The sequence below is a fragment of the Ranitomeya imitator genome, chromosome 1 (genome assembly GCF_032444005.1).
Source record: "Ranitomeya imitator isolate aRanImi1 chromosome 1, aRanImi1.pri, whole genome shotgun sequence".
In the NCBI taxonomy this organism is placed as follows: Eukaryota; Metazoa; Chordata; class Amphibia; order Anura; family Dendrobatidae; genus Ranitomeya; species Ranitomeya imitator.
The window spans coordinates 1,252,860,976-1,252,882,802 of NC_091282.1; the positions used below are offsets into that span (position 1 = coordinate 1,252,860,976).

Sequence of the window (21,827 nt, forward strand, 5' to 3'; positions counted from 1 at the left end):
CCGTCCCTGGCTTAGAAAGTGAAGCACTTAACAGTCCATGCCCATTACAAGTTGAATCTGACATGGAGTGCACTGATGCACAGCCACAGCCAGACTACTATGCTGGTCCTTTGACTCAGACCACAACATTGCCCTCGCAGGGTAATGATCAAGAATCAGACCCTGATGAGACTATGTTGCCCCATCACGAACGCTCTCCCACCGACTTACACGGTGACACAGACGGAGTTGCGCACGAGCTAGAAGAGGAGGTCATAGATGACCCAGTTGTTGACCCCGATTGGCAGCCATTGGGGGAACAGGATGCAGGCGGCAGCAGTTCTGAAGCGGAGGAGGAGGGGCCGCAGCAGGCATCAACATCGCAACAGGTTCCATCTGCCGGGCCCGTATCTGGCCCAAAACGCGTGGCAAAGCCAAAACCTGTTGGAGGACAGCGTGGCCATCCGGTTAAAGCTCAGTCTGCAATGCCTGAAAAGGGATCCGAAAGAGTGCAGTCTGGCATTTTTTTAAACAACATCCAATTGATCAGCGCAAAGTCATCTGTCAAAAATGTTCAACTACCTTAAGCAGAGGGCAGAATCTGAAAAGTCTCAATACAAGTTGCATGCATAGACATTTAACCACCATGCATTTGCAAGCTTGGACTAACTACCAAATGTCCCTTAAGGTTGTAGCACCCTCGGCCAATGAAGCTAGTCATCAACGCAACATCCCTTCCGGCAGTGTAGGGCCACCATTTTCCGCACCACCTGCAGTATCTGTGCAGGTTTCTTTGCCAGGCCAAAGCAGTCAGGGTCAGGGAATCACCAGTTTCGTAGTAGGAAACACTGCATCTAGGGCATCGGCGGCAACAATACCATCTCCCACCGTCTCTCAGTCTGCCATGTCCACCGGCACCCCCGCTAGTTCCACGATCTCCAGCTCTCCAGTCCAGCTCACCCTACATGAGACTATGGTTAGAAAAAGGAAGTACTTAGCCTCGCATCCGCGTACACAGGGTTTGAACGCCCACATAGCTAGACTAATCTCGTTAGAGATGATGCCCTACCGGTTAGTTGAAAGCGAAGCTTTCAAAGCCCTGATGGACTACGCTGTACCACGCTACGAGCTACCTAGTCGACACTTCTTTTCCAGAAAAGCCATCCCAGCCCTCCACCAGCATGTTAAAGAGCGCATCGTCCATGCACTCAGGCAATCTGTGAGCACAAAGGTGCACCTGACAACAGATGCATGGACCAGTAGGCATGGCCAGGGACGTTACGTGTCCATCACGGCACACTGGGTGAATGTTGTGGATGCAGGGTCCACAGGGGACAGCAATTTTGGGACAGTTCTGCCTAGCCCACGGTCTAGGAAACAGTTGGCTGTAGCCGTTCGCACCCCCTCCTCCTCCTCCTCGTCCTCCTGCAGAAGCGAGAGCTCGTCCACAGACCGCAGTCGCACAACCACTCCATCCGCAGCTGCCACTGTTGCACACCAGGTCTCCCATTATGGGGCAGCTACTGGCAAACGTCAGCAGGCTGTATTGGCTATGAAGTGTTTGGGCGACAACAGACACACCGCGGAAGTTCTGTCTGAGTTCTTGCAGAAAGAAACGCAGTCGTGGCTGGGCACTGTAGATCTTGAGGCAGGCAAGGTAGTGAGTGATAACGGAAGGAATTTCATGGCTGCCATCTCCCTTTCCCAACTGAAACACATTCCTTGCCTGGCTCACACCTTAAACCTGGTGGTGCAGTGCTTCCTGAAAAGTTATCCGGGGTTATCCAACCTGCTCCTCAAAGTGCGTGGACTTCCCCAGCATCGCCTAATCATAGACGTTGCAACAAGGTGGAACTCAACACTGCACATGCTTCAGAGACTGTGCGAACAGAGGCGGGCTGTTATGTTTTTGTGGGAGGATACACATACACGGGCAGGCAGTAAGATGGCAGACATGGAGTTGTCAGGTGTGCAGTGGTCGAAGATTCAAGACATGTGTCAAGTCCTTCAGTGTTTTGAGGAATGCACACGGCTGGTTAGTGCAGACAACGCCATAATAAGCATGAGCATCCCCCTAATGCGTCTGCTGATGCAAAGTTTGACGCACATAAAGGATCAGGCGTCTGCAGCTGAGGAAGAGGAAAGCCTTGATGACAGTCAGCCATTGTCTGGCCAGGGCAGTGTACAGGACGAGGTAGCGGGCGAAGAGGAGGAGGAGGACGAGGATGATGATGGGGATGATTATATTTTTAATGAGGAAGCTTTTCCGGGGCCACTGGAAATTGGTGGCGCGGCAAGGCCGGGTTCTGGTTTTTTGAGGGACACAAGTGACGTGGATTTGCCTGAAACTGCCCCTCAACCAAGCACAACCGCAGATTTGAGAACTGGAACTTTGGCCAACATGGCGGATTATGCCTTACGTATCCTCAAAAGGGACACACGCATTACTAAAATGATGAACGATGACGATTACTGGTTGGCCTGCCTCCTTGATCCTCGCTATAAAGGCAAATTGCAAAATATAATGCCACATGACAACTTGGAACTAATATTAGCAACCAAACAATCAACTCTTGTTGACCGTTTGCTTCTGGCATTCCCTGCACACAGCGCCCGTGATCGTTCTCACACAAGCTGCAGGGGCCAGCAGACCAGAGGTGTTAGAGGGGCAGAAATCAGAAGTGGCATTGGCCAGAGGGGTTTTCTGACCAGGTTGTGGAGTGATTTTGCTATGACCGCAGACAGGACAGGTACTGCAGCATCAATTCAAAGTGACAGGAACAACATTTGTCCAGTATGGTTACAAACTATTTTTCATCCCTTATCGACGTTCTCCCTCAACCGTCATTCCCATTTGATTACTGGGCATCCAAATTAGACACCTGGCCAGAATTGGCAGAATATGCATTGCAGGAGCTTGCTTGCCCGGCAGCTAGTTTCCTATCAGAAAGAGTATTCAGTGCTGCAGGTTCAATACTAACAGAAAAAAGGACTCGTCTGGCTACCCAAAATGTAGATGATCTAACCTTCATTAAAATGAACCACAACTGGATTTCAAAATCTTTTGCCCCACCTTGCCCGGCTGACACCTAGCTTTCCTATGAAAAGGTCTTGCCTGTGGACTATTCTGAATGACTTTTCCAATCTCGTAATTTGCTGCACCTGATTGTCCAGCATACGACATGTTTACACCTCCCTAAATGGCCAAACTCCCCACACGGGGCCGTGGTATCGGCACTTGGCGCCAGCACCCGTGAGAGTGCTGTTTGTCTGAATAGGTGGGTGTGCCCGCTTTTGGTCGACGGCACTGCCACTGGGTCCCTCATAGTACAATAAAGTGTCTCTGGCGGTGGTGGTGCGCACCCAACGTCAGACACACCATTGTAATATGAGGGGCCCTGGGCCTGTACCGCCGGCCACAAGACAGTTCCCCCCCAGCTCAAACAGTGCTCTACCACTTGCAAAATTATCTCTCACAGCTCCACCAATGTTTAGTCTATGTGCTGACATCCTTCAATGCCTGGCACTGACAATACCATTGTATTGACATTTTTGTTATGTTAGGCCTTCGAAGCCTGTCTGCGGTCCCTCCTTCCACTAGGCCTCCACTGACCATTGTACTGCTGCCCGTGTACCCCTGGAACCAATGTTAAATTGCCTGCACCCCTATTTTTTTATGTTAGGCCTTCGAAGCCTGTCTGCGTTCCCTTCTTCCACTTGGCCTCCACTGACCATTGTACTGCTGCCCTTGTACCCCTGGAACCAATTTTAAATTGCCAACAGCCCTATTTTTTTATGTTAGGCCTTCGAAGCCTGTCTGCGGTCTCTTCTTCCACTAGGCCTCCGCTGACCATTGTACTGCTGCCCGTGTACCCCTGGAACCAATTTTAAATTGCCAACAGCCCTATTTTTTATGTTAGGCCTTCGAAGCCTGTCTGCGGTCCCTTCTTTCTACTACTACTACACTGACCAGACCACTGCTGCCCGTGTACCCCTGGAACCAATGTTAAATTGCCTGCACCCCTATTTTTGTTATTTTAGGCCTTCGAAGCCTGTCTGCGGTCCCTCCTCCCACTAGGCCTCCACTGACCATTGTACTGCTGCCCGTGTACCCCTGGAACCAATGTTAAATTGCCTGCACCCCTATTTTTGTTATGTTAGGCCTTCGAAGCCTGACTGCGGTCCCTCCTTCCACTAGGCCTCCACTGACCATTGTACTGTTGCCCGTGTACCCCTGGAACCAATGTTAAATTGCCTGCACCCCAATTTTTTTATGTTAGGCCTTCAAAGCCTGTCTGCGGTCCCTCCTTCCACTAGGCCTCCACTGACCATTGTACTGCTGCCCGTGTACCCCTGGAACCAATTTTAAATTGCCAACAGCCCTATTTTTTTATGTTAGGCCTTCGAAGCTTGTCTGTGGTACCTCCTTCCACTAGGCCTCCACTGACCATTGTACTGCTGCCCTTGTACCCCTGGAACCAATTTTAAATTGCCAACAGCCCTATTTTTTTATGTTAGGCCTTCGAAGCCTGTCTGCGGTCCCTCCTTCCACTTGGCCTCCACTGACCATTGTACTGCTGCCCGTGTACCCCTGGAACCAATTTTAAATTGCCAACAGCCCTATTTTTTTATGTTAGGCCTTCGAAGCCTGTCTGCGGTACCTCCTTCCACTAGGCCTCCACTGACCATTGTACTGCTGCCCTTGTACCCCTGGAACCAATTTTAAATTGCCAACAGCCCTATTTTTTTATGTTAGGCCTTCGAAGCCTGTCTGCGGTACCTCCTTCCACTTGGCCTCCACTGACCATTGTACTGCTGCCCGTGTACCCCTGGAACCAATTTTAAATTGCCAACAGCCCTATTTTTTTATGTTAGGCCTTCGAAGCCTGTCTGCGGTACCTCCTTCCACTAGGCCTCCACTGACCATTGTACTGCTGCCCTTGTACCCCTGGAACCAATTTTAAATTGCCAACAGCCCTATTTTTTTATGTTAGGCCTTCGAAGCCTGTGTGCGGTCTCTCCTTCCACTTGGCCTCCACTGACCATTGTACTGCTGCCCGTGTACCCCTGGAACCAATTTTACATTGCCAACAGCCCTATTTTTTTATGTTAGGCCTTCGAAGCCTGTCTACGGTCCCTCCTTCCACTTGGCCTCCACTGACCTGTCTACTGCTGCCCGTGTACCCCTGGAACCAATGTAAAAGTGCCTACAGCCTGTCCAATTTTTTATGTTAGGCCTTCGAAGCCTGTCTGCGGTCCCTTCTTTCTACTACTACTACACTGACCAGACCACAGCCGCCCGTGTACCCATGTAACCTGTTTTAAAGTGCATACAGCCAATTTTTTTTCTCTATTTTACAATTATAAAGCCCAGATGGACTACGCTGTACCACGGTAAGAGCTACCCAGTCGTCACTTCTTTTGCGAGAAAAGCCATCCCAGCACTACAGCATCATGTAAAAATCCGCATTGTCCATGCTCTCTGGCTATCTAATAGTAGAAAGGTGCACCTGACAACAGATGCATGGACCAGTAGGCATGTCCACGAAAGGTTAGATGTCCATTACGGCGCACTGGGTTAATGTTGTGGATGCATGGTCCACAGGGGACAGCCTACAAAGTCTGTCTGCAGTCCCAAATATAAATTGTCCTCCGCTTACCACACCAATGCTGCCTGTGTACCCCTGGAACATTTCATAAACTCCATTGACCAAAATTTGGGGTTTACAGCCTACTACCAGTGTCTGCCGCTCCAAGGTGTTCCCCGGGTTGCCTTTTCTGAGCTTTGATCTTCAGGCTCTTCTTAAGTAGTTGTTGAAAACAACACTGCATTCGGCCTACAAGTTGGGTCTGGGGTGTAGAGATGGTGTGTTCCACTCCAAGGTGTTCCCCAGGTTTCCTCGCCATTGCTGCGATCTTAATGCTCTCGTTTAGTAGTTGTTGGAAACTACACTGCATTAGGCCTACAAATTGGGTATGGGGTGTAGAGAGACGGTGTGTTACACTCCAAGGTGTTCCCCAGGTTTCCTCTCCATTGCTTCGATCTTCCTGCTCTCGTTTAGTAGTTGTTGGAAACTACACTGCATGAGGCCTACAAATTGGGTATGGGGTGTAGAGAGATGGTGTGTTACACTCCAAGGTGTTCTCCAGGTTGCCTTTCCTGAGCTTCTATCTTCAGGCTCTCATTAAATTGTGGTTAAATGGAACAACTGCATTTGGCGTACTAGTTGGTTTGGGGCCTACTATCGGTGTCTGCCACTCCTTGCTGTTCTCCTGGTTTCCTGTCCTGAAATTCCATTTTCAGGCCCTCGTTAAGTAGTTGTTAATGTTAGACTGCATTTGGCCTACTAGTTGGGTTGGGGCCTACTATCGGTGTCTGCCACTCCTTGCTGTTCTCCTCCACTGAACAAAGCTGTGCCGCCTGTTTACTACGGTTGCCAATTTTGAACTGCATTTCGACTACTTACTGATTTGGGCCTACTCTCTGTGTCAGCTTCTCATTCCAGTTGTCCTCCACTGCAATGCCCCCTGGTTAGTCCTGTGTTACCAATTTTGAACTGCATTTAGCCAACTTTATTCTTTGGGCCTATATCTGTGTTTCCTCCTCATCCTGCCCATTGCCCAGCCAGTGATAGATGAGTCTGCTGGTACATTGACCCATAACGCTAAATTCCCCGTGCACGCTACACAGCAAGATTGTGACCCTGCTGAAAGTCAGGTTCCTCTTCCCGCATACCATACCACCTTGCACGGGGACAAAGAGGAAGGTGCAGATGAAAGTGCAGGTTCCTTCATCAGGTGGGGGGAGGAATACTAGTTGGCGACGTCACTGGCACAGGGCCTCTCATAGTACGCAAAAGTGTTGCTGCCGGTGGGAGGCGCCCCCGCCGTGCAAACACACCGCTGTACTTTGAGGGGCCCTGTGCCAGTGCCAATGCCAACGAGTGGGCCCCCCTGCTTGCTCAGGATCACAGCACTTGCAAAGTTGAAATACTTACCTCTCCCTGCTCCACTGCCGTGACGCGTTCCAGATTTCCTGGGCCCACTAATTACTTGAACCAGCCCTACCCCCCACAACTTTAGTCAAATGACCCCCAATTTCAAATGCCTTCCAATTATTATAAGCTAAATTACTATTGACAAGCTTCAGTAAAAAGAATGGATGTTTTTGCCATTAAAATGGGCAGTGTAGGTGTTTTCCTGGCCTCCACTCACTGCCGACTATGCTCCCCCATTGACTTGCATTGGGTTTCGTGTTTCGGGCGATACCCGACTTTTCACGATAATCGTCCGATTCCACTCGACTCGACTTCTAAGATAGTCGGGTTTCGCGAAACACGACTCGACTCTAAAAAGGTCAAGGTCGCTCAACCCTACTGGTGATGATAAACATGCTGAGATAACGTCTTATCCGAGCACACTCAGGTGTTATCCGAGCATCTCGGAGAGCTCTTATAGTAGGTTCGAGTCCCTGCATCTACATTATTTGTGCTGTTAGACAACCTGAAAACTTGTGGGGTTTGCCTGTTTGTTACGGAATTTCCACCTGTGTTGATGCTGTTTAACATTAGCAAATCATGCAGTTGCAGGGACTCGGACATTATATACGCGCGCTCCCAGATGCTCTGATAACACCCGAGCGTGCTCGGATAGGACGCTTTCCCAGCATATTCACTCATCACTGCACGGTAAATGCTGTCATACAAACCCTGTCATCCTCTCCCCAGTAGTTGACTTTGTGGGGGTGAGGTTGCCATGTTCTGAAACTTCAGCTGATAAATATGGATGTGAAAATATTGATGAGATATTGCATCCATAGCTAGAGGCCAGCTAGAAATGACTAGCTGGATAATCCATAATACGAAAGCAGATTCAAAGATCAGAATACAGCACTTAATTACTAATAATATTAATGAGAAATGCAAATGTAAAGGTTCAATAATACAAATCAAGAATACTTTTTCAACACAAGATAGTGTGAATTAGAGTCAAGTAATCTGTTACAGAAAATACCGATTAATATTATAAATGGATAAAAAGTTGAAGCCGATCCAGAAAGCAGAAAGGACCTTCTTAGCGCATAGAGATGTTAGCTTTGGCAAAAGTATCATGGCGCAAATACGTTGGCCCCTAAATCTTTCCACCAGTGGTTGCTGCACATGTGATAATTACAGATGTGGTCTTCATAATCCTAAATCTGTTATTTCATCATAGACGTATATTATTTTTTTTTAGACTCACATTAACAAAAAAGTTCTAAGAAAAATTGGGTCAATATTTGTGATCCTTAGGATATGGTTTGCTTCCGTACAAGTACAACACCCCCTTTGAAAAATAAGATTTTAATTAATATCTCACTGAATACAAGAACAATTTTCAAATTTTGACAAGACCGTTTTGTTTCCTGGAATATTTTTTTTAAATCCAAAGCATAATAGTAAGGTTAATTATTAACTTTCATTACAAAATCTTCAGTTTTACTCAAATTAGTTGTTGCAGTATGAATACGCCCCACATAGAAAACTATTACATCTAGTATGCTAATATGACCTTATTTTTCATGCACCATAAAAAGAGGCGCAGAAAAAAATTGTCTGGAAGTCGAAACGCCAGTTTATTGATTTATACAAAACAAGATTAAAAAATGTTCAGTAGCGTGAAAAATACTGGAAAGATGGAGGTGAATAAAGGATCAATACTGACTAGTATGGGAGACAATTTTTAAATAAAACACTATGACCATAAATAGTAACCAATGAATGAATAGCAAATTATTCTTCAATGAGAGTAATCAGTATCACAATATTAAATAAAGTGCTTAGTGCAAAGGAATTCTTTATAAAAAAGAAGCAGGGCAGCGACACGTGCACTTCGGGGCGGGAGGTCCTGGTCCTGTAGGTCCTGTAGGAAGTGTTGGCCCTTGTTTATGGGCGTTCTTATTGATTGAGGACTTGTTGGTTTGATATACATCTACTATGCTATATGACCTCAATGATTTTTAAGGACAACTCCAAGTCTTCTAGGAATGAACAAGTCGGTGACATATTGCAGCATTATGTTTTAACATTCTTTATGAATTTATGAATTACGTCTTCTAGAGTCGGCATGCTGGATGGAGAGAGATGGTGAACTTCTTTCTTCAGATTTCCCCTTAGGTGTTTGATTGGCTTTAGATGAGGAGAAACTTGGCCATTGAATCACTTGGTCAATCAGAGCAAACCAGAAGGCTATAACAGTGACTATAAAATATCAGGGCAGGCCAAGTACCTCCATTTTAGGATTTTACAGGGTAGAGACACGAGGTCAAAGATCAATAAACATAGGGTAAGAAAAATCCCTAAAATGATGGTGTTGTACTACTGCTCTACTGGTGAAGAGCAATGAAAATGGGAGTGAGAGTCTCAGTATGTGAATAAAAATCTAAAGATTCAAGAGATAGGAAGGTGCTGGACCTGCATAGTCAGTCAGTGTGACTGTGAATTGTTATATACTGTTGTAACAGCAGCTTATTGAAAGTGTTTATATACTCAAGGAGGGCAATACAATACACATATGTCATAATTTGGCTACGGAACTGAAATTCTGAAACCAAGACGTTTGACAGACGGGGAGCTACCTGGAGTGTGAAACAGGCAAGACATTTTTTATTTAAATTATTAAACACAGTCTGAGAACAAATTTTATAGCACGAACGTCAAAACAATGCTAAATACACACCACCACTTCCATCAAGTGTAGGAAAGACAATAAATGCAAAGATAAAACATAATAGATTGTATTGAATATATTTAAAAATAGTTTAAAAATACCAAATCAAGCTACTGGAGTCACAAAAAGAAGAACACATAGGAGACAGGGCCTATACACAATGTCACAAATAATATTACAGGTATGACCAGAAGGTAAATTGATATCAAAAAAAGATCATAAAGCACATATATACACCTATGTATGAAATGAAATGCCCTCTGTGCAATCAATTGCTGGGTAAAATAGCACCCAGCCAAATGTTGGAGAAAAAGTGCCTAGTGCGTAGTGCAGACAAAAGGGGGGCATACATACATATAAGGTATCATGATTTAAATGTCAGAATGACAAGACAAATCTCCAAAGGTCAGTAATCACAAAATAATATAGTAAGTCCTCTGCATTAGTGGGTCATAAATAGAGAGCAGACTAAAAATGATGATAAACTACTGCATGTTTTGCAAAGTGCTTTATGCTAAATGCTAAGTAGGGTTGAGCGAAACGGGTCGTTCATTTTCAAAAGTCGCCGACTTTTGGCAAAGTCGGGTTTCATGAAACCCGACCCCTGTGTGGGGTCGGCCATGCGGTACGCGACTTTGGCGCCAAAGTCGCGTTTCGTACGACGCGCTTGGCGCCATTTTTTCAGCCAATGAAGGAGCGTGGGCAGAGTGATGACATAGGTCTTAAGGCCGTGGACGCCTATCGTCATCTTGTTGCTTGTGTGCAGCAGCGATCTGAAATGTGTAACACCGGTTTTTCTGTTCAGGGACGGAGAGAGAGAGAGAGAGAAAAAAAAACCATTGACTTTGCATTGGGTTTCGTGTTTCGGTCGATCCCCGACTTTACGCCATAATCGGCCGATTTCACTCGACCCGACTTTAGAGATAGTCGGGTTTCGCGAAACACGGCTCGACTCTAAAAAGGTCAAGGTCGCTCAACCCTAGTGCTAAGTGCTTAGTGCAGTGAAAGTTAAATAGCCACAAATGTGTGCTGGAAAGGTAATGCAAATGCCCGTAACAAAATGTAGAGAGTGCATACTGAACTCACTAATGACCGCAGCTGATACAACTAAATGGGGGACTATAACGCTATAGGAGAGAAATGTATCGTCATACCTGAGTGTAAAGGAAGGAGAGAGGTCCCGATGAGCTATGTGCTCTCACCCCGACAGCGCCGTTTCACTAATGCTTCCTCTATGGGGGCGTAACTTTACATGGCAGAGATAGTGTCTAAAATACCGGCGGTAAACTGAAACCACGGATTTCATTGGTGGGCAGAAGTGGGCGCTTCTAATCTATTAAGCGTCTAGCCAGACAAAAAAAGTGACTTCCGGTCTCCGCGCTGGAACGCAGGCTGAGGCGCATCTGGAGCCATATGCGCAGGACTGGAAGTCAGGGCTGGCTCATAGGGCAGAAGCGCACCTCCCATCAATGAATATTACGAAACAAAGAAGCTAAGTCTAAGAACGGGAAGTGCCTAAAACAAAATCTTATTTAAAGATGAGAAAAATCATCATAATCAAGAAATGTAGCCCCTTCCAAACATTAAACATACTGGTATGTTCTATTATTTTGTAGTGTGTTTCCTTACATGAAAGCACTGGTAATGCCTAGCAATCATGGAGGCAAATGAGCTGTCCCACACAATTCCTGCTGGACCTAACTTTGGCTGTTACAGTCAGGGTCAGTGCCAGCTCCACTCTTGGCTTTTTAACGCTGTAATTTCTGCAATAAATTGTGATCACAGCATTTTGATAGTTGGGATCACACCTGATGGCAGCCTCGAGACATGACCACGTGGACCTGATATTGGCCATGACAGAAGGAGGACAAATAATGACTTCCTTGTCTGTCACCTATGGTGGACTGTTAGAACCAACCAGATGCAGGGTCTAAAAGGTTTTTCTCCCTGTATAACACAGGTCTACCGCATAGCAGAGCATTATACCGGCGATCAGATTAATAAACATAAAAATTCTACAGAGGGAATTTAAAAAGTACAAAAAAAGTTTTTTTTAAAATTGTAACGATCTACAGTATATAAATATATCTAAATATGATTAAAAAATTGCATGTAAACAAAATGGAATCTATGCAAATATCAACTTCTTTGTTTGAAAACAAGCCTCGATACATCTCCATTAGCGGAAAAATAAAAAAAGCTGTAGCTCTCAGAAGATGGTGGTGGAAAATTGATTCTTTTTGTATAAAATTGTTTTCATTGTGTAAGAGATGCAAAATAAATATATAAAAAGATGTAAATGTGATATCTCTGTGATTGCACTGACACAAAGAATAAAGTTGTGTTGTCACTTTTACCTAATAGTCAATGGCATAGAAAAGTAACCCACAAACAGCTCATGAATTGCTGTTTTTTGATCATTCGGCAACCCAAAAGACTGAAGGGAAAGTGATAAAAAATGTTATAGTACCAATACAAACTTCATTCATCCACAAATCTCAATATCTAGCATGACTCTGTTTGCAAAATCTTGGAAAATTATCACTCACAAGATATGTTATCCCCAAAAACCTTTTTAGTGTGTGTTAGTAGTCAAACGTAAATACCAATATATCTAGTATCGCTGTAATTTCACTGACTCATAGAATAAAGCATAAAAATAAATAAAAATAATTCTTGAAATGTCGTTAATTTGTTTATTCTGCCTTCCTAAGATCACAGTAAAGCTTGGATCACATGAATCCCGAATCTCTGAAATTTAAGATTCACACAGAACCCCTGATGGAAGCTTCCCAATAGTGAGGAAGATGGTGTCACTTAGGATCCTGCCTTGCCTATGATCTGGTGATGGTTGTCCTTTTAAAGTGTTGACTGTTATGATTAGGTAATTCAGTACCACAATGGACATAGAAGTCAGAGCACATACAGTGATCTGACAATAACCCAAAAACATAGAACGAGCTCTGAGACGTGGGAACTCTGCTGACCGCAATCCCTAATCCTCTCCAACCACACTAGAGGCAGCCGTGGATTGCGCCTAATGCTCCCTATGCAACTCGGCACGGCCTGAGAAACTAGCTAGCCTGAAGATAGAAAATAAGCCTACCTTGCCTCAGAGAAATACCCCAAAGGAAAAGGCAGCCCCCCACATATAATGACTGTGAGTTAAGATGAAAAGACAAACGTAGAGATGAAATAGATTTAGCAAAGTGAGGCCCGACTTTCTGAACAGAACGAGGATAGGAAAGGTAACTTTGCGGTCAACACAAAACCCTACAAACAACCACGCAAAGGGGGCAAAAAGACCCTCCGTATCGACTAATGGCACGGAGGTACACCCTCTGCGTCCCAGAGCTTCAGGCAAGCAAGAAAAACCAAATAAGCAAGCTGGACAGAAAAAACAGCAAACAAAAATAACACAAGCGAAACTTAGCTATGCAGAGCAGCAGGCCACAGGAACGATCCAGGAGGAAGCAAGTCCAATACTAGAACATTGACTGGAGGCCAGGATCAAAGCACTAGGTGGAGTTAAATAGAGCAGCACCTAACGACTTCACCACATCACCTGAGGAAGGAAACTCAGAAGCCGCAGTACCACTCTCCTCCACCAACGGAAGCTCATAGAGAGAATCAGCCGAAGTACCACTTGTGACCACAGGAGGGAGCTCTGCCACAGAATTCACAACAGTACCCCCCCCTTGAGGAGGGGTCACCGAACCCTCACCATAGCCCCCAGGACGACCAGGATGAGCCATATGAAAGGCACGAACAAAATCGGGAGCATGGACATCAGAGGCAAAGACCCAGGAATTATCTTCCTGAGCATAACCCTTCCACTTAACCAGATACTGGAGTTTCCGTCTAGAAACACGAGAATCCAAAATCTTCTCCACAATATACTCCAACTCCCCCTCCACCAAAACCGGGGCAGGAGGATCAACAGATGGAACCATAGGTGCCACGTATCTCCGCAACAATGACCTATGGAATACGTTATGGATGGAAAAAGAATCTGGAAAGGTCAAACGAAAAGACACAGGATTAAGAACCTCAGAAATCCTATACGGACCAATGAAACGAGGTTTAAACTTAGGAGAGGAAACCTTCATAGGAATATGATGAGAAGACAACCAAACCAAACACCCAACACAAAGTCGGGGACCCACACAGCGTCTGCGATTAGCGAAACGTTGAGCCTTCTCCTGGGACAAGGTCAAATTGTCCACTACATGAGTCCAAATCTGCTGCAACCTCTCCACCACAGTATCCACCCCAGGACAGTCCAAAGACTCAACCTGCCCTGAAGAGAAACGAGGATGGAACCCAGAGTTGCAGAAAAACGGCGAAACCAAGGTAGCCGAGCTGGCCCGATTATTAAGGGCGAACTCAGCCAAAGGCAAAAAGGACACCCAGTCATCCTGATCAGCAGAAACAAAGCATCTCAGATATGTTCCCAAGGTCTGATTGGTTCGTTCGGTCTGGCCATTAGTCTGAGGATGGATAGCCGAGGAAAAATACAAGTCAATGCCCATCCTAGCACAAAAGGCCCGCCAAAACCTCGAAACAAACTGGGAACCTCTGTCAGAAACGATGTTCTCTGGAATGCCATGTAAACGAACCACATGCTGGAAGAACAATGGCACCAAATCAGAGGAGGAAGGTAATTTAGACAAGGGTACCAAATGGACCATCTTAGAGAAGCGATCACAAACCACCCAAATGACTGACATTTTTTGAGAGACGGGAAGATCTGAAATAAAATCCATAGAGATATGTGTCCTAGGCCTCTTCGGGACCGGCAAGGGCAAAAGCAACCCACTGGCACGAGAACAGCAGGGCTTAGCCCGAGCACAAATCCCATAGGACTGTACAAAAGAATGCACATCCCGCGACAGAGATGGCCACCAAAAGGATCTAGCCACTAACTCTCTGGTACCAAAGATTCCAGGATGACCAGCCAACACCGAACAATGAACCTCAGAGATAACTTTATTCGTCCACCTATCAGGGACAAACAGTTTCTCCGCTGGGCAACGATCAGGTTTATTAGCCTGAAATTTTTGCAGCACCCGCCGCAAATCAGGGGAGATGGCAGACACAATTACTTCCTCTTTGAGAATACCCGCCGGCTCAGATAAACCCGGAGAGTCGGGCACAAAACTCCTAGACAGGGCATCCGCCTTCACATTTTTAGAGCCCGGAAGGTACGAAACCACAAAGTCAAAACGGGCAAAAAACAGCGACCAACGAGCCTGTCTAGGATTCAACCGCTTGGCAGACTCGAGATAAGTCAAGTTCTTATGATCAGTCAGGACCACCACGCGATGCTTAGCTCCTTCAAGCCAATGACGCCACTCCTCGAATGCCCACTTCATGGCCAGCAACTCTCGATTGCCAACATCATAATTTCACTCAGCAGGCGAAAACTTCCTGGAAAAAAGGCGCATGGTTTCATCACCGAGCCATCAGAAATTCTCTGCGACAAAACAGCCCCCGCTCCAATCTCAGAAGCATCAACCTCGACCTGGAATGGAAGTGAAACATCTGGTTGACACAACACAGGGGCAGAAGAAAAACGACGCTTCAACTCTTGAAAAGCTTCCACAGCAGCAGAAGACCAATTGACCACATCAGCACCCTTCTTGGTCAAATCGGTCAATGGTTTAGCAATACTAGAAAAATTGCAGATGAAGCGACGCTAAAAATTAGCAAAGCCCATGAACTTTTGCAGACTTTTCAGAGATGTCGGCTGAGTCCAATCATGGATGGCCTGGACCTTAACAGGGTCCATCTCGATAGTAGAAGGGGAAAAAGTGAATCCCAAAAATGAAACCTTCTGAACACCAAAGAGACATTTTGATCCCTTCACAAACAAAGAATTAGCACGCAGGACCTGAAACACCATTCTGACCTGCTTCACATGAGACTCCCAATCATCCGAGAAGACCAAAATATCATCCAAGTAAACAATCAGGAATTTATCCAGGTACTCTCGGAAGATGTCATGCATAAAGGACTGAAACACTGATGGAGCATTGGCAAGTCCGAATGGCATTACAAGGTACTCAAAATGGCCCTCGGGCGTATTAAATGCAGTTTTCCATTCATCGCCTCGCTTAATACGCACAAGATTATACGCACCACGAAGATCTATCTTGGTAAACCAACTAGCCCCCTTAATCCGAGCAAACAAATCAGATAACAGCGGCAAGGGGTACTGAAATTTAACCGTGATCTTATTTAGAAGGTGGTAATCTATACAAGGTCTCAGCGAACCATCCTTCTTGGCCACAAAACAGAACCCCGCTCCCAATGGTGATGATGACGGGCGAATATGCCCCTTCTCCAAGGACTCCTTCATGTAACTCCGCATAGCGGCGTGCTCAGGCACAGATAAATTAAACAGTCGACCTTTTGGGAATTTACTACCAGGAATCAAATCGATAGCACAATCACATCCCTATGCTTAGGTAGGGTATCGGACTTGGGCTCATCAAATACATCCCGGTAATCAGACAAGAACTCTGGAACATCAGAAGGGGTGGATGACGAAATAGACAGAAATGGGACATCACCATGTACCCCCTGACAACCCCAGCTGGACACAGACATGGATTTCCAATCTAATACTGGATTATGGACTTGTAGCCATGGCAACCCCAACACGACCACATCATGCAGATTATGCAACACCAGAAAGCGAATAACCTCCTGATGTGCAGGAGCCATGAACATGGTCAGCTGGGTCCAATACTGAGGCTTATTCTTGGCCAAAGGCGTAGCATCAATTCCTCTCAATGGAATAGGACACTGCAAGGGCTCCAAGAAAAACCCACAACGCCTAGCATACTTCAAGTCCATCAAATTCAGGGCAGCGCCTGAATCCACAAATGCCATGACAGAATAAGATGACAAAGAGCAGATCAAGGTAACAGACAAAAGAAATTTTGACTGTACCGTATCAATGGTGGCGGACCTAGCGAACCGCTTAGTGCGCTTAGGACAATCAGAGATAGCATGAGTGGAGTCACCACAGTAGAAACACAGCCCATTCTGACGTCTGTATTCTTGCCGTTCAACTCTGGTTAAAGTCCTATCGCACTGCATAGGCTCAGGTTTATGCTCAGAAAATACCGCCAAATGGTGCACAGATTTACGCTCACGCAAGCGTCGACCGATCTGAATGGCCAAAGACATAGACTCATTCAGACCAGCAGGCATAGGAAATCCCACCATGACATCCTTAAGGGCTTCAGAGAGACCCTTTCTGAAAATAGCTGCGAGCGCACCTTCATTCCATTGAGTGAGTACGGACCACTTTCAAAATTTTTGACAATATACCTCTATCTCATCCTGACCCTGACACAGAGCCAACAAATTTTTCTCTGCCTGATCCACCGAATTAGGTTCATCGTACAGCAATCCGAGCGCCAGGAAAAACGCATCAATATTACATAATGCAGGATCTCCTGGCGCAAGAGAAAATGCCCAGTCCTGAGGGTCGCCACGTAAAAAAGAAATAATGATCCTAACTTGTTGAACTGGGTCACCAGAGGAGCGAGGTTTCAAAGCCAGAAATAGTTTACAATTATTTTTGAAACTCAGAAATTTAGTTCTATCTCCAAAAAACAAATCAGGAATAGGTATTCTAGGTTCCAACATATATTTCTGATCAATAGTGTCTTGAATCTTTTGTACTCTTGCCGTGAGCTGATCCACACATGAAGACAGACCTTTAATGTCCATCGCTACACCTGTGTCCTGAACCACCCAAATGTCTAGGGGAAAAAAAAGGCAAAACACAGTGCAGAGAAAAAAAAATGGTCTCGGAAATTCTTTTTTCCCTCTATTGAGAATCATTAGTACTTTAGGCCTCCAGTACTGTTATGATTAGGTAATTCAGTACCACAATGGACATAGAAGTCAGAGCACGTACAGTGATCTGACAATAACCCAAAAACATAGAACGAGCTCTGAGACGTGGGAACTCTGCTGACCGCAATCCCTAATCCTCTCCAACCACACTAGAGGCAGCCGTGGATTGCGCCTAACGCTCCCTATGCAACTCGGCACAGCCTGAGAAACTAGCTAGCCTGAAGATAGAAAATAAGCCTACCTTGCCTCTGAGAAATACCCCAAAGGAAAAGGCAGCCCCCCACATATAATGACTGTGAGTTAAGATGAAAAGACAAACGTAGAGATGAAATAGATTTAGCAAAGTGAGGCCCGACTTTCTGAACAGAACGAGGATAGGAAAGGTAACTTTGCGGTCAACACAAAACCCTACAAACAACCACGCAAAGGGGGCAAAAAGACCCTCCGTACCGACTAATGGCACGGAGGTACACCCTCTGCGTCCCAGAGCTTCTAGCAAGCAAGAAAAACCAAATAAGCAAGCTTGACAGAAAAAACAGCAAACAAAAATAACACAAGCGAAACTTAGCTATGCAGAGCAGCAGGCCACAGGAACGATCCAGGAGGAAGCAAGTCCAATACTAGAACATTGACTGGAGGCCAGGATCAAAGCACTAGGTGGAGTTAAATAGAGCAGCACCTAACGACTTCACCACATCACCTGAGGAAGGAAACTCAGAAGCCGCAGTACCACCCTCCTCCACCAACGGAAGCTCATAGAGAGAATCAGCCGAAGTACCACTTGTGACCACAGGAGGGACCTCTGCCACAGAATTCACAACAGTTGACATTGACTTCTAGGATCTCTACTTCCTATAGGTGGCACCAGAGTTCTAGTCCTCATCCTCTCTGAAGAGTATTTGCATATTTCCCAAAGGAGCATCGCGGCTTAAAGCTCTCCTCATCTTGGCATGCTGGACATGTCACTATCCGTAAGAAGAAACGTTACTCCTTGGATCCCGATAAAGTGCCACAAAATCTGTAAAATATTTCACTTTTTTAACTTCTTTTCTTTCCCGTTTCTGCCTCTACCAGAATTCGCAGTGTTGATGTAATGATCGATGTCCACCAGGAACCAGGAAAGCTTCTAATGGAGGACAGCACGTCTGCTGCTATGACTGTCTCCCCTGTTCAGAGGGAGAAGTGTCTGATATTTGGGTATGTTTCCACGGGGCGTATTGGCAGCGTTTAGACGCAGTGGATAACCCACTCCTCCCAAAGCCCTGCCCCCTTTTGCATGCTCGGTGATTCCGTATGTATTCATTGAACACATGCGGAATCACCGCATCCTATACATATACTGTGTTATTTATCTTCAGCATCTCCGCAAGATACATACAAATGCTGCGGTTTATAAAGACGCACCGAATGTCCGGTTACGCAGGTCTGCCACCTGCGTATTTGTGCGCATAATGGAGATGGGATTTCATAAAATCCCCACCACTATGCTGTAATATCTGGACGCTGCGGATTGGACACTGCGGCTGTACACAGCATCCAATCCGCAGCAAAAACTCAAGCAATGCACCCCGTGGAAACATACCCAATGCTCTACTAGGTCATAAACAGTAACAACGGCTAATACTAAGAGTAGGTGAATACTAGAGATGATTGAGTGGATCCACTGTGAATTTTACATTTAACAAAGTTTCAGGTTCAAATTTGCGTGCAAAGAAAAAATATCTACATATCGCTCTGCATAATTTCACACCTTGCAGAAGAGAGCGCGGGCTCATATGATGTCAGTCGCTGCTCATGTGATTCCCCATCATGCAGTCAATCAGGAGCCACTATAAAAGATGTGGGCATGAAGAGCAGCAGCCATTCCTTATAGCCTAGGGAAAAGACGTCACATTGTTACAGGTAGGGAAAAAATGGATCAGAATGTTGTGTACTACTGCAACCATAAAGAACATAGAAAATGGCAGTGAAAGTCTCAGTCTGTGACTATCAGTATACACATTCAAGTGATAGAGAGTTTTAGAACTTGTGTATTGGGCGGGGCAGGAGCCGTGAACAAGGTGCTCATCATCCGCACCCCGCCATGCTACAGGAAAGTGGGGATCCTGGCCTGGTATGTGCTGCTGTTACTTTGGTGATATGCCTCTGCAGACCATGGCAGGCTACAACCAGAGGGTATTGAGATACGTGAGGGAAACCAGGGTCGATAAACTTTTGTTGAGAAGTATATACATCACACAGCAGACAAAGCACCTCATGAGAACAAAAAAGAAATCACAGTAACTATATCGACTGGATCAAATTTTACATATATTGTGATAATATATATGTATGGACATAATTAGGGAAAAAGTCGCAAAGACCATAGTCAACAGGAAAAACCACGACAGGAAACTCACAAATATAATTTAAATAATCAACATTGCATTTATTAAATGACCATGTGCAGATGGCAAAACAGGAAAAGAAGGGGTTACAACCACTGGCACATGCCAAAAGTTAGGATGCTCACAGGACATCAAATGTATCCATAATATGGGCTCTCAGGGGTAAATATATTTATATAAAGTGTAATCACACATATATTGGGCAGCACGGTGGCGCAGTGGTTAACACTTCAGCCTTGCAGCTCTGGGGTCCTGGGCTCTAATCCCACCCAGGACAACATCTGCAAAGAGTTTGCGTGGGTTTCCTCCGGGTTCTCCGGTTTCCTCCCACATTCCAAAGACATACTGATAGGATTCTAGATTGTGAGCCCCATCGGGGACAGTCATTATAATGTGGGCAAAAACTGAAAAGCGCTGCGGAATATGTTAGCGCTATATAAAGATTATTATTATATTGCACATTTCCCATATAGCCTAAACTATTCAACAAATCAAATCGCCATTTACTAATGGACAGATGTCCAAGGACGTAAAGAAACTTACCGCTGCAAAGGCGGCATTGTATGGAATCAGCCAATGTGCTCTATCCAGAGAATCACGGCCACTTCCTGTGACGCATGCGCTCTCATGGTGACAGGACACTCAGCGGCGGCGGAGTCATTTGTCACATGATGTCATATCACATGACCACCACTGGAACACAGAGAGGCGCCGCCAGCCGACGGGCGAGCCGGGACCATGGCGTCCATGCATACTGTGGCTGATAGTGCGATACTCACTAAATTAGAATCACAAATGCAGATAACTGGGTCAGTACACCAAGTATGTACAGTACAGACCAAAAGTTTGGACACACCTTCTCATTTAAAAAGTTTTCTGTATTTTCATGACTATGAAAATTGTACATTCACACTGAAGGCATCAAAACTATGAATTAACACATGTGGAATTATATACTTAACAAAAAAGTGTGAAACAACTGAAATTATGTCTTATATTCTATATTCTTCAGAGTAGCCACCTTTTGCTTTGATGACTGCTTTGCACACTCTTGGCATTCTGTTGATGAGCTTCAAGAGGTAGTCACTAGAAATGGTCTTCTAACAATCTTGAAGGAGTTCCCAGAGGTGCTTAGCACTTGTTGGCCCTTTTGCCTTCACTCTGCGGTCCAGCTCACCCCAAACCATCTCGATTGGGTTCAGGTCTGGTGACTGTGGAGGCCAGTTCATCTGGCGTAGCACCCCGTCACTCTCCTTCTTGGTCAAATAGCCCTTACACAGCCTGGAGATGTGTTTGGGGTCATTGCCCTGTTGAAAAATAAATGATGGTCCAACTAAACGCAAACCGGATGGAATAACATGCCGCGTCGAGATGTTGTGGTAGCCATGCTGGTTCAGTATGCCTTCAATTTTGAATAAATCCCCAACAGTGTCACCAGCAAAGCACCCGCACATCATCACACCTCCTCCATGCTTCACGGTGGGAACCAGGCATGTAGAGTTTATTCGTTCACCTTTTCTGTGTCGCATAAAGACACGATGGTTGGAATCAAAGATCTCAAATTTCGACTCATCAGACCAAAGCACAGATTTCCACTGGTTTTTGTCCATTCCTTTTGCTCTTTAACCCAAACAAGTCTCTTCTGCTTGTTGCCTGTCCTTAGCAGTGGTTTCCTAGCAGCTATTTTACCATGAAGGCCTGCTGCACAAAGCCTCCTCTTAACAGTTGTTGCAGAGATGTGTCTGCTGCTAGAACTCTGTGTGGCATTGCCCTGGTCTCTAATCTGAGCTGCTGTTAACCTGCGATTTCTGAGGCTGGTGACTCGGATAAACTTATCCTCAGAAGCAGAGGTGACTCTTGGTCTTCCTTTCCTGGGGT

General features: G+C 45.5%; 1 protein-coding gene across 1 annotated transcript in view; it reads left to right on the top strand.

Moving 5' to 3' along the window:
• LOC138657573 (vomeronasal type-2 receptor 26-like) overlaps nt 1-18,793 on the top strand; it is a 31,370-nt gene extending 12,577 nt beyond the window's left edge. Inside the window, exon 4 of the mRNA XM_069745335.1 lies at nt 18,637-18,793. Within this exon, the coding sequence (XP_069601436.1) occupies nt 18,637-18,793 (157 nt within the window). The remainder of the gene's footprint in view (nt 1-18,636) is intronic.
• Nucleotides 18,794-21,827: the final 3,034 nt, after the last annotated feature.